Raw genomic sequence first — 13,025 nt, forward strand, 5'->3', positions numbered from 1 at the left:
TGAATAGAGCTCTGGCTTGCTTGGGGAAGTTCTTGCTTTAATCAGACACTGAGTAAAAATATTTGCAGGGGATGTGTAGCTGTGAGGAGAATGGAGGCTTTTATGGTGATCCATGGGTTGTCCCCCCACAGCACAGCCAGCTCCTCACACAGGGGCTGTCCCTTCTGAAGTGGGGTAAATGACATAAAAGCATCTCTGGGTAAACACACTGTTCTTATGTCCTCTGCACAAAATGCATCATTTACTTGAGGACCATGGCCTGAGTGGAGATTTAACGCTGGAGCATCCCGTGACTGCAATTGTTTGTCCAGTGCTTCCATGGATTTTCAACTCCTGTGTAGCACTGGGTACAGCTGGAGACCCAGAAAAAGCCCTTTGGCTGTAGGGTGAGGGGACAGCAGTGCTCCCTGTGCCTGGGCTTCATACACCTCAATGCTGGCTGGGATCTCTGCCTGCCCAGCAGTGCCCCACCAAGCCACTGCTGCCACCACTGCAGCACACTGTGAGATGGGGCTGCAAGCCATGAGAGTCTGCTGGGAAACTCTTTTGGCTAACAACATTTAGCTCTGCATTTAATTAGAATGAAAATGTGAATGATATTAAACCCCTCTTCCTTTAAAGTTCAGAGAAAATTATTGCAGTAATTAGGCAATAGTTTTGATTATATATGAAACAAGATCAAGCTTTATGGGAGGTGCTGGAGGCCCCAGCAAGTCAGTCTGTGAATTTATCGGGTGTAGCGATCTGGAGCAGGGGTTTTTCAGTTGAACAGGTCAGATGAGTGCTTTAAGTGCACAGTTTCCATGGACATTTGCAGCAGTGCTTGTACAACAGACATTAGCATTAAATGGAAATCTTGTCTTTAGTGGGAGTCTGGAACCTGCATTGTGACTGGGAGCTGGCTGTGGAGAAGCAGCGGGGTGGGCTCCTTGCCTGTGCACACCACAGGGGCTGGCATGGCCTGGAGCAGGGCAGGGCTTTGGGACTGTGCACCCCACTGGGGCTGGCATGGCCTACAGCAAGGCAGAGCTCCTGTGCTGTGCACCCCACCAGGGCTGGCACGGCCTGGAACATGGCAGGGTTCCTGGGCTGTGCACCCCACTGGGAGCAGGGCAGGGTTCCTGGGCTGTGCACCCCACCAGGGGTTGGCATGGCCCAGAGCAGGGCAGGGCTCTGGAGCTGTGCACCCCACCAGGGGTTGGCATGGCCCAGAGCAGGGCAGGGCTCTGGAGCTGTGCACCCCACCAGGGCTGGCGCGGCCCAGAGTGGGACAGGGATCATTGCCTGTGCCCCCCATTGGGGCTGGCATGGCCTGGAGCAGGGCAGGATGCACAGGTGGGGACCTGGCCCTGCTGCTGAGCACAGCTGGGCAGGGAAGTCTGGCCAGTCCTTGCTAACAAGGAAAACCAGCTGAGGTACAGGGAGGTGTGCAGAGCCCAGAAGGAAAATTGCTTTGCATTTTAGTTAGAAGGGAAATCTCTTCTTTAGTTAAATAGTCGTTAAAGAGCTGGTTGTTAGCATGCTCATGCTATCTTCCCACATATCATACTTCCCTCTCAGTGTCCCAAATCCCTTCTACCTGTGCTTAATGCTCAGGACAGGGATTTGTTTCCTTGTTCAACCTGTTGCTCCTGCATCCCTGTCAGCATCCCTTGCCTGCATCTCAGCCTCTACAGAAGCTATAGCCCATGGGCACCAGGTACCTGAAGAGCAAGAAGTGATTCTGTGGGAGGGTGTTCGAGGAAATGAGGTCTATCTTCAGCCTTGCTGCAGTGAGAAGTCAAGAGGGCTTATTCCTGCCAGCAGATCCAACTTGCTTTACCTCCTACCCTCCGGAAATGTTCCCCCAGACTAGTGTTATCAACCCAATTAACATTTCAAAATTCTCAGCTTGCAGGTGCTGGTTTCAGAACAGCAATCTTGTACAATGTTGAGCAATCCAGTTGGCATCAATTTGTACTTAACCCCTGTTCAAGCTGCAGACTCAAATATGCTCTTTTTCTTTTCAGTATTGTGTACAAAGTAAATAATCCTGAGCAGCACAGGCTACATTAAAGATAATGATGCCAAAATTGGTTTGGTTTTTTTCTCTTTTGCACATCAGGAATTCACAGTTCCTTTATGCACAATTTATCCTCCCACAAATTGGGTATTTTTAGCTGTTTGATTTAGCTGGTACAGCTATGGCTGCTGCCAAGGGAACTGTGGGGTGAGAGCCCCAAGTGCCACTGCTCACTCTCCCCAGGTGTCCCAGATATTCATCTTCTCTGCAAAAAGAAGTACATTAAGGTTTGAAGAAGGGGTGGCTTTGCCTGGAACTGTCTGGACACACTTGTTGGGATCTGTTGCTTGTAATGACCCTGACATCCTTTCACAAGTGGGGATGTGGCAGTGCAGTGGCAAAGCACTGCCTGGCACAGCCATGACCCAGGTGCATACCCCGTGGCCTGGGTGGCCTGGGACAGACCCCTGGGGTGTCTGAGTTGCTGCAGTGGCAGCAGGAAGGTGCTGGAGGTGATGTGGTTAATGCTGGTTTAAGGAGAGCTGGTCACTGGCACAGTCACACATTGACCCTCTAACTTTATAGATTCCTACATTGGCCAATGTTTTCAAAACAGAGCATCTGCTGAAGGGTGGCTGCAGTTGCTCATCCTTCCTGGAAAATGGGAGATGTTGAGGTACAGATTCAGACATCTGATTTTAGGAAAACCCTTTTCTACCTTTACAGCTCAGGAGGTGCTGTTCATGGAGCACATTTCTAGTGTCCACATGCTTGCCCTGCTCATCCCTCATGTTTTGCTTTCTGCTCTTTTGATTTTTCAACCCTGCACCATTTCCTGGGCAGACTGTTCTTGTCTGGGGCTGCAGGGTTGGGAGTGAAGCTCTGTGTGAGTGCACTGGCAGTGACTCTGGGAATAAGGCTCTAGGCCAGATTTTGGCAGGGAGTGAAGCCCACTGAAGTCCATGGGTATCTTCCTGTTGGTGTAATGGGCTTGGGAGCAGACCTGGATTTTGACATTCTTCCAGCAGCGGTTCCAGCATGAACCTTTGGCACTGTGTGAATAATAGATAGTTATTTTTATATATTGTTTCCAAAGCCCACAACCTGTGTTGGCAGTCAGTGCTCCTAAATGCAGGGAGCTGACTGGCAGCCTGAAACAAAGGGACAATATCAATAACATAAGCTTCATGTGGCCAAGGACAGTCTCTGTATAGTTGCACCCAACTTGCCGTATTGACAGAATTGCTCATCAGCAGTGTTTCCCATTCCAAGGAAAGGGAGGCTTAGACAGAATTCATTAGTGCCTGTCTAAGAAAAAATAGGATATAACACACCAAATGTTATGTTTTTTACAGCAAGTGATGGAGTGTATTTCTCATGGATGTTACTTTTCTGTTACTGTACCATTTAAGATCACTTTTCTCTAGCAAAAGAGACCTTTGCACTTTGAGCTGTTCCAGCTACAAAACAGAGACTCTTTAGGGACACACAGAGGATATTTGCCACTGGGCATCATGCTTGTCTTTTGGAAAGCTAAGACCAGAACCATCACCTGCTTCCTTTTCCAGGGAGCCCTGAGGGTACACTAAAACTGGGGTCATACACACTATCTAACCTGAAACACTTCCTCAGTGAGGCTAACTGGGAAAACCCTGAGATGGGAGATCTTTAAATTCACAATTATGCCCATTTTCCTCTTCCTTTCTGGTCATGTCTTCCTGGTCGTTCAGCAAGGAATCTTGCTTCGGTTTTCATCTGCCATTTTCTGTGCAGTTTATTTTCTTTCAGGATATTTTCTTTGCATTGTAAGCTCCTGAACTTTCTGTAACACAGAAGATATTTTAAGGAGTTTATCAATGGGTGTTCATAGAGTTCTTATTTCTACTCATGGATGTGAAGCTTTGTAATGCCTACAGCAATGTTTTGGAAGGGACAATATTAGCACACTGATATTTTATGCATTTTAAATCTGCTCCCATGGTGTTAGAAGCACAATGCAAGGAATGGAGTCAGCCCTGCAATGGTGGCAGCCCTGCAATGGTGGCAGATTCTCTGAGGCCATCCTCAGGGCAGGACTGTGCACTCTGTCACACTTTTATTGACACATGTTGATGTTTTACTGCTGTTTGCTCAGTGGGAAGTGTGGTTTGGGTGCCATCCCTGCTCAGACAGGCAAGCATTGCCTGCAATATTCATTTCTGTGACCTGGTGCTACTGATGTGCTCCTGCCACCCAAGCAGTGGAGAGGACACTAAAAGCACAGCATCCTCATCAGAAATTCCAGGTTTAGTGCTGGGCTGGGTGTGCATTAACTCCTGTATGTAAAGACATGGCTGGAAGCAATGGGGATGCAGCTTTGGTCATTCCAAGGCCTGTTACCAAGCAGTGGCTGCTACCCATGGCCACGGCTGCTTCTTATGATTTGGGAAGAGCAACAGGTTATTTGAACTGTGGATTGCTAGTCAAGGATTTTGCATGGCTGTTGTAAAAACTGGCATCTGCTATTTCCAGATGTGTTATAAAGCAAAATTAGAATGGGTTTGGGTTGGTATATGTGTGAAAGACAGCTCTGATGCTAAAGTATAAAGTATGCAGCTTTCAAAATTGGTACTAAGACATTTGTATGTAATAAGCTAAAAATAGTGTTAATTATTTTATTTCTGCAAACTTAAGAAACAAAAGAATCTTTCTGGCCAGGTGCTACCATTGCCAAATATGCATTTCAGTTAAACTTTGCTGTGTTTACATTTCTAGATAATAAAATTCTTTGGTTTATCGACTGCGAGAAGATAGAAAGCTGAGATTAAAGTATCTGATTTGATAAGGTTTGTTGTAAAGTAAAGGTAATAATGAAACAATGCCTATTTAGTCAATTTTCTAGTTATTAATGTGTTTTAGAGAGTGTCAAGCTTTCATCAGCTTTTCTTGTCTTCCCTTTTCTTTGTAATGCATCAGGGTATGTGTTTGCTATTAGGTCTTTTCATTAATTTGATGAAGGATGAAGATGAGTAATTCTAGTTTTAAGTCTCCTATTCATCAATTACAATGACTAAAAAGACAACAGTCTGCTTTGATTTCCACCTTGTAGAGAGTGCTTTTGTGGAAATTATACATAGAATAATATTGCCAGAATAAAAATTCAGTGTGCAGGGACCATATTTGTAAAGAACACATTTCTGGTGTAGCCACCAGGCTGCTCAGAATTCTCTTTGTTCATTCACGGGTCTGTGAGACAGTAAGAGTCTTATTTTAATGTTTCCACCTTGTTTTTGATAAACTTGGCTGCAATGGCTCTTAGAAGAACCTTTTATGATTTCTTCAGGACATTTGTGTTGCTTTTGTTGTTACCCCAGTGTCTCAACATTTTATCATCTGTACCCACTACTTCACAGTGTACATATTAAGTGCTATTATCCCTATTTTATGGAAGAGAAACTTGAGGACCAAGTGACAAAAACCATTGGTACAGGGATTTAGGAGCCAAGCCAACAAAGGATTGGTTGGATCCTTTTTCTTTCTTTGGACCAAAGAAACACTGTGTTTCCCTTTCCTCAAGCTATCTGGGTGGCTGGGGCTGCTAAGATCCAGGCTGTCTGCTCAAATCACTCTTAGCAGGATGCCTGCACATCCCATCTGCCAGCATGATCTGAATGTTTAGAGCTCCTTCAGGAAGACTCCTGCACCCAGCAGGTTTGCTGAAGCCCCCAGATGATGGCTGTGAGAACTGGTGACAGCTAAGCCTGGGGAATATGTGTGCACTCATCTGTTCCAAGATCTGCTCCAAAGAGTAAAGTGCAGCCAGAATTTTCCAGTGTAGCAACTTGAAGGTTGCTTCACCCCCCTGACTGAAACCATCTTGCACCTGCCATAAACATGATAGGGATTTCTTATGGCTGGATCATGAGACCTTTGGAAGCTCAGATGGTTTGAGCCTTTTTAGCAGATTGGTAGCTGCATATAGTGGGCACCTCAAACACTGAGGCCACGAAGTATGGCCACTCCACAAAACAGTACTTCCTAATGATAATTCTCTGGCATTTCTGGCAGGAAACCTTTTAAACACTAATGGAGTATTTCAATTGTAAATCTCAAAACATATATGTTACTGGGTATTTAAGACTTAAATAATTTCCCAAAAAAGACAAAAAATATTTCACTTTCTTTATTGCAGTTGTTCCCAACCTCAAAGCCAATGTTGTCTGTTGAAAGGAGAATAGATACTAATTTGGTCTCATAAAACCACAGATTGTTTCAACTTTCCTTGAGTTTCTGAATGAATAGCTGATCAGATCCTGTGATGCTGCTCTCAGCCTAACTGAGATATGAAAGAGGCGCTTGTCCAGCCAGTTCTATGGCTGTGCCGTTCTTTTGTTGCCTATAGTACACATGCTCTGCTCCTTTTTTACTCTCTTTTTATTTTAATGCTCTGCAACAGGGTTGCACAAAGCTGAGTTGGCTTTTAAAACACAACTTCATTTTGCAGCTATATGTCTGTGCCCAGTTTTCTTTTGTGCTGCCCATGGAACAAGGAGGCTGTGTGGTATCTGACACCAGGCTTTTTTCCAGTGATTTATTAACTGTGTCAGAATAGCTGTTGTGAATGCTGGGAAGCTCTTGCATATTGTGACAGTTGATATTGATTATGACAGTTTGTAGACTCTACTGCATTGTCAGACAGTGGATCTTATTTTGTCTTCTTACTATACATACCACGGGCTATAGATCATAGTGTTTTCTTAAAAAAAGGACCCATTGTCCAGCATTCTGGCTGGTATGAGGGAATTTCTGTAGCATATTGTGCAACAAATAGCAAAATAGTTCAGGCACCCTATGGGACAAACAGGCAAATGTCAATTGCTTTAGGAAAAAAAAAATGAATAGTTTGTTCGGGCCTTTCAGGGGAATGAGCTGTGCAAATGATAGACATGGTAAACTAGTCTGAGGATGTCATTTATGAAAATACTGGAAATCCTGTATTGTCTGTTGACCAGAAATCCACAGACCATACAGGAGGAGTTTGCAATGAGGATTTTGGCTACCAATAATTTGTAAAGGTTGCTTTGGGTCTTGATGGAAGCTGTTACCGCAGATTTCTAGAATGAGTCTGAGGAAGAGAAGAAAGAGATTTTTGCAAACTTGGAAGAAAATGAAAGCTGGTATGTGAGCTTCTGTGATGGGCACATAGAATCATAGAATTGTTTATTTTGGAAAGGGCCTTTAAGATCATCAAGTCCAACCATTAACCCAGCCTTGCCAAGCCCACCATTTAGCCATGTCACTAAGGGTCACATCCACACATGTTTTAAACACCTCCAGGAATGGCAACTCCACCACTTCCCTGGGCTGCCTGTTCCAATGCCTGAGCACCCTTTTGGTGGAGAAATTCTTCCTCATACTTAATCTAAGCCTCCCCTGGAGCAACCCGAGGCCATTTCCTCTTGTCTTGTCACTAGTTACCTGGGAGAAGTCAAACAGATTACTCCAGACAATGTCCCCTCCTGGTGGACTGGTTTTAGCCAGGCAGTAGTTCAAGTAGCACACAGAAGAAGAGATTTTTCTATTTGGATAAAGGCTGCTTTAGTGGGGAAAAAGTCAACAGCTGAGCTTTCATAGACAACCTGATAGGAGGAGGGAGTCAGAAGCCATTTTGTTAATTATGCTGCTGTGATTTACTATATTGCTGCTATAAAACTGGAGGAAAAATCTTCCAACAATACATTTCTTTTTAAAACAAAACCATACTTGAGATGGAGTGGTGACAGTGAGTAGGAAAGAAATAATTCTGATTTTTTCTGTTCTATTCCTGCATGACCATAATAGGTCATAGTTACACTTTGAGATAACAAACCTTAGCAAAATGACATTAGCAGTCTATGCTGTTAGACTTTTGATCTCACACTGATGGATTTAAACACAGTTCCTGATGTAATTTACATTGATGTGATTCAAAATCCATTTCTGCACATACCTTATGGTTTAATTGAAACCAGGCTTAATGGCAGGTTACTTGTGCACTATTATCTCTGGGATACTTCAGACCAAGGCTGTGACACTGAGCTGTGGCCTAAGGAAACTGGGCTCTGTTCTTGACCCCACTCTGGGGCTCATATTGGTCACTCAAATCAGTTCATCTCTCTCCTCAGATGAACTCATGCCCATTTAATGTTGTTTGTTTACACTATGACATCTTTCAGAAAGAACATTTCCTACTGGAAGCCACTCCTGATCTCATCTGGGATTTCTAGATGCTGCTCTGATGCTAACCACATTTTCTGTAATGCAATCTGTATTTTAATGAGTCCCTAATGTTAACAAGGAGACACATTTAAAGTAAGTGATTTGATTTCAGTGATGATGCAACTTCCCATTCCACACATGCATTGAAGTTAGATTAAATTTAGCACTCACTGTGTCATAATTATTTTCTATAATGTCAGAATAATCTAGAATTTGTAAATTCACAGCGCTGCTGTAAGCCTCAGGGTGTGCTGAAATTTTACAGTGGCAATTCTCAGTCCAGTGTCAGATATTAGTGCTATATTTTTATAATTATGGGTTTTATTGCAGAACAGGCACAGCAGTATCAGAAATGCCTTAAAGGAAGGATAAAATGGAAGAGTTTTTAAATGTCTGCTTTTTGCTACAGGCATATTTTATTTAAATTTTTTTCTAATAGTCATAAAATATTTTTAAGAAGTTACATGTGAGAAATGAAGAAGTTCCGCCACTCAAATGTGAAGACTTGTTTCCTTAAATGACTTATCCAGAGCTCTGGCCATAATTCTCTATCTGTGCAGAGTTCTGGCTCCTTAAGCATGAGACCACACCTGAAGAAGATAATTTTGGTATTGTGCTGTGAAAGGCAGCAGCTTCCCAGTACCAGTTATAGTCTAGCAGTCACTGTCATGAGTCACGTTCCCCTTGGTTTCCCTTGCCCATCATAGGGCCCTCAGACTGTTTCCACACTAACCCTTGCTAGTTATTTGCCTGGCATCTTCTCCAGGTGTTCTTGCCTCTTTGAGATGTCTTGGGTCCTTTGAGTTAGAATTCTTAAAGAATTTTATTTTGTTTTCCCAAGAAAAGGCAATGGTAATAACTTCAGAAGGTGGATACATTTCCCTCTCTCATCCTGGTGCCCAGAACTCAGTGTCTTGCAGGTCTGTTTCATTTGCAGGAGGCTGTGGGAGCCTCCCTGTCCGTAGGTTGAAGCCTGCTCTCTGACATCGCTGTTATTTTCTCCCTTCCCTTCAGATGGTGTTCACAGTGTCACTGCAGTCTGCACCCTGCGTGTCACCATCATCACGGACGACATGCTCACCAACAGCATCACAGTGCGCCTGGAGAACATGTCCCAGGAGAGGTTCCTGTCTCCCCTCCTGTCCCTCTTTGTGGAGGGGGTGGCAACCGTGCTCTCCACCGCCAAGGACGGCATCTTTGTTTTCAACATCCAAAACGACACGGACGTCAGCTCCAACATCCTGAACGTGACCTTCTCAGCCTTGCTCCCTGGTGGCATTCGAAACAAGTTCTTCCCCTCTGAGGACCTGCAGGAGCAGATCTACCTCAACAGGACGCTGCTGACCCTGATTTCCACACAGAGGGTGCTGCCTTTCGACGACAACATCTGCTTGCGCGAGCCCTGCGAGAACTACATGAAGTGCGTCTCCGTGCTGAAGTTCGACAGCTCGGCGCCATTCATCAGCTCCAACACGGTCCTGTTCCGCCCCATCCACCCCATCAACGGGCTGCGGTGCCGCTGTCCCCCGGGCTTCACCGGCGACTACTGCGAGACGGAAATCGACCTGTGCTACTCCAACCCCTGCGGGAGCAACGGGCTCTGCCGCAGCCGCGAGGGCGGCTACACCTGCGAGTGCTACGAGGACTACACCGGTATGTGCTTATCTTATCTGGGGCCCGTGATTTATATGCTAGACCAGCAGCCAGGCCAGCTCTGTGGCAAGCTGAAATTGCTGGCATTCTTAGGCAAAGGGAGGGAAACTCCTGGCACTGCCTTCTAGTCAGGAGAAGGTTTGTGGGTGTCACTTAGGGTGGATAAGTCCCGTGTTTCTGTGTGTGCACAGTGGTAGGAACGGTGCCCTGCTCCAGGTCATGCACGGGGACTGTCAGCTGCTGAAGAGATTTGCACTGTGTGAATTTCTGCTCAAAATGCTTTATGCAGACACATTTCTTCTGTCTGGAAGGAAAAAGGTGGGACACATCTCCTGGTTCATGGGATTGCATGTAAACCCACTGCAGGCCCCTTCACCTACTGGGGCAGAGTGTGGGTGCACAGCCTCGGTAGGAGCTCCTCAGCCCTTGGTCATCAGCCAGCACAGAGCATTAGCATTGTTCTTGTTCCTAAAAAGCTGCAGTAATGCACACTTAAGGGAAATGCTGTAACTCAGCTCTGGTTTGTAAATGTTCAGATAAAACTCCAGAAGGACATAGCTGCTTCCAGGCCTGTCTCCACAGCCCACTGAGGAACATACTTTGCCTCATCATGGACTTGACAGCTAATAAAGATCAAAGTGCGGCTTCTCAAATACTCCTGAGAAGTTACAAAAGAACATTAGGTGAATGTTTTCTGGTGCTTCAGTAAAGTCAGTGAGATTATTTATGTATTTGAAATTGCACACACATTTAAGCATTCTGCACTGTCGTGCTGCCAGCTGTAATTTACACTGACAGCTCAGCAATGTCTGCTGTGACCCCTGCAAACAAGGGGTGGAGCAGAGGGGGTTGGTTCCCAACACTGCCTCTCACTGCTGAAGTTATAAAAAATTGAAACCATAAATTATTTAAATTCTGATGTAAAAAAAATTTCGTTGATGTGGATCCAGCCCTCCAGGTGGAAGGCTTTTCCTTCACAGTCTCTGGCTTTTACCTCAGGGCTGTCATCAAAAATGTGGCTGTGGAAGGAGCCAGGAGTTAGCAAGCAGGGACATGGCAGCAAAGGAACTGTGCTTTTCCCTGCACAGGGGACAGGAGATGCTCCCTCAAATTTATGTAGGGCTTGGGGCAGCAGGACCAATCTGATAAGATGAGAAAAAATTTTTTGCATGATGAGAGAAACCCTGAATAGAACTGTGAGATGGTTGGGATATTTGGTGTTTGTTGAGGAGTTACTTTCACATCAAGCTTCTCATGAATGAGTCCCACAGTGAAATACATTTGAATGCCCATTATCCATAAATACACAATACACACAGAACTAGGCATCACAAAATAGATTTTATGATCAGTAGATTTCATTTAAAATGTTTGTATATTATTTTACTGTAAATAGGAAGTAGCAAGATTCATTAATCAAGGATATGCATAAAAATGAAGTTAATATATTCATGTCTTAGTTTTGGAATGACATGCATTCCATCGCATTTTTAGAATCTCTTGCTAGAAATCCTCAGAAAAAAAGGCTAAATACACTTTTAGAATGAAAGATAATAAGCTTATATTAATAATTGATGAACGTGTTTAATACTTAATGCTGTAGTCAGAACAAACAGCACATATTTAGAAGAGAAGCACCATATTATTCATACACAAAGAAAGATTTGATCTGTAAGTCTATTTTCAGTGCATAGTTGTTGAGTTAAAAATTAACTGTCCTGTTGTTGGGATATTAAAGTGGTCAGAAGTTAAGGAGGGAGCACTGCGTATAGCTTTGTTGTCTTTAGGTTTCAGAGTTAGCTACACTTGAGTGAAACACTTTCTTCTGTGGAAGGACAGTTTGATCACATTCAGATTGGCCAGGGAAAAACACTTCCAACCATGATAAAGAGGGCTCTGGAATGCTTTATCCCAAAAATTGATGTAGAATATTTCTGGCTTATCACTGGATGAATCAATGCAAATATTGTACAATATTTCTGGCTTATCACTGGATGAATGCAGTAGAAATTTAGTATCTGTATATGGGATTGGTTGAAGTTACTTTGATGCTTTTAGGTTCCATGTTGCATAACAATGTTTTGTTCATCAAACCCAAACATCTACCCACATATGGTGGCCATTAGTTCCTTGATTTTCACCCCCTTTACAGAGTAAGGTTGAAAATGTTATCAACAAGAAATCTGTTACCAGAAATATTTCATGAAGGTGCATTATTGAATTTTGTCCCAATCTCCTTAAAGTATTGTTATTTTACCTATGATTTTAATAATTTAAATATATTCATATCCATTTGCAAGTTCAGTTTATGACTATTAATCATAATATTGTGTTTTCAGCTTGGATGTGAATTTATTGTTTACAGCATTCCAGATTTTCTATCTGTTTGATATGTAAATAGCACAGGTTGGTTTCAATAGCAGCAGTGTGTCTTGGCTCATGGAATGCAGGGGCCATAAATTGGAATGAGCAGGGAATTGCCAAGTCTGAAGGTTGGAGGACTCTGGTATTACTGAAATTTTATCATGGTAGTAGCTTGGTGTAGTAACATACTGCTATGAGGTACCTATAAATCTTTCAATTAATTGTAAAAGATGAAATATGAATGGTAATAGTCTATGAAATGCAGCCTGCTTTGGGAGCTCTCATGTTTCCATTTCCCAATTAAGAGCCTACATAGAAAAATAATTATAAGAAAATACTAAGATCTGTCATCTCTCTGGGGAGATAGGCTGCAATTTGATGAGAAATCACTACACAATCATAACCCTGTACTGATTCTATCTGACTAGTCACCTGCTAAAAATATAGTGTTTATTTCCTGTACAAGACAATTATGTCCTATCTTAATAGGATGGAATTTCCCTCCATTTTTCCACCCTGCTTTGAAGCCCTCCATTTGGTTCCATGTAATTGTTAGTCATTTATACATGATGAAAGTTTCTCTGTCTTCAGGAGTCTTCTGTTACGGGCACAAAGGTAAACTGAGCTTCCACAAGGTATTTCTGAAACCTGATTACTGCCTAGGCTGGGGTGATTTGGAACTTCACTTCCTGTGATGTAAGGATGTGAGTGAGGAAGTATATATATTTTTAATCCTTTTTTTTTCCAGACTTACAACCTCTAACTTCTT

At 43.5% G+C, this 13,025-nt stretch overlaps 1 protein-coding gene across 1 annotated transcript in view; it reads left to right on the top strand.

Moving 5' to 3' along the window:
• The window catches only part of CELSR1 (cadherin EGF LAG seven-pass G-type receptor 1), a 164,278-nt gene that overhangs the window by 57,632 nt on the left and 93,621 nt on the right, over positions 1 to 13,025 (top strand). Inside the window, exon 2 of the mRNA XM_031059007.1 lies at positions 9,254 to 9,892. Coding sequence (XP_030914867.1) covers positions 9,254 to 9,892 — 639 coding nt within the window. The remainder of the gene's footprint in view (positions 1 to 9,253; positions 9,893 to 13,025) is intronic.

Source organism: Geospiza fortis, unplaced genomic scaffold (assembly GCF_000277835.1).
Source record: "Geospiza fortis unplaced genomic scaffold, GeoFor_1.0 scaffold424, whole genome shotgun sequence".
Classification (NCBI taxonomy): Eukaryota; Metazoa; Chordata; class Aves; order Passeriformes; family Thraupidae; genus Geospiza; species Geospiza fortis.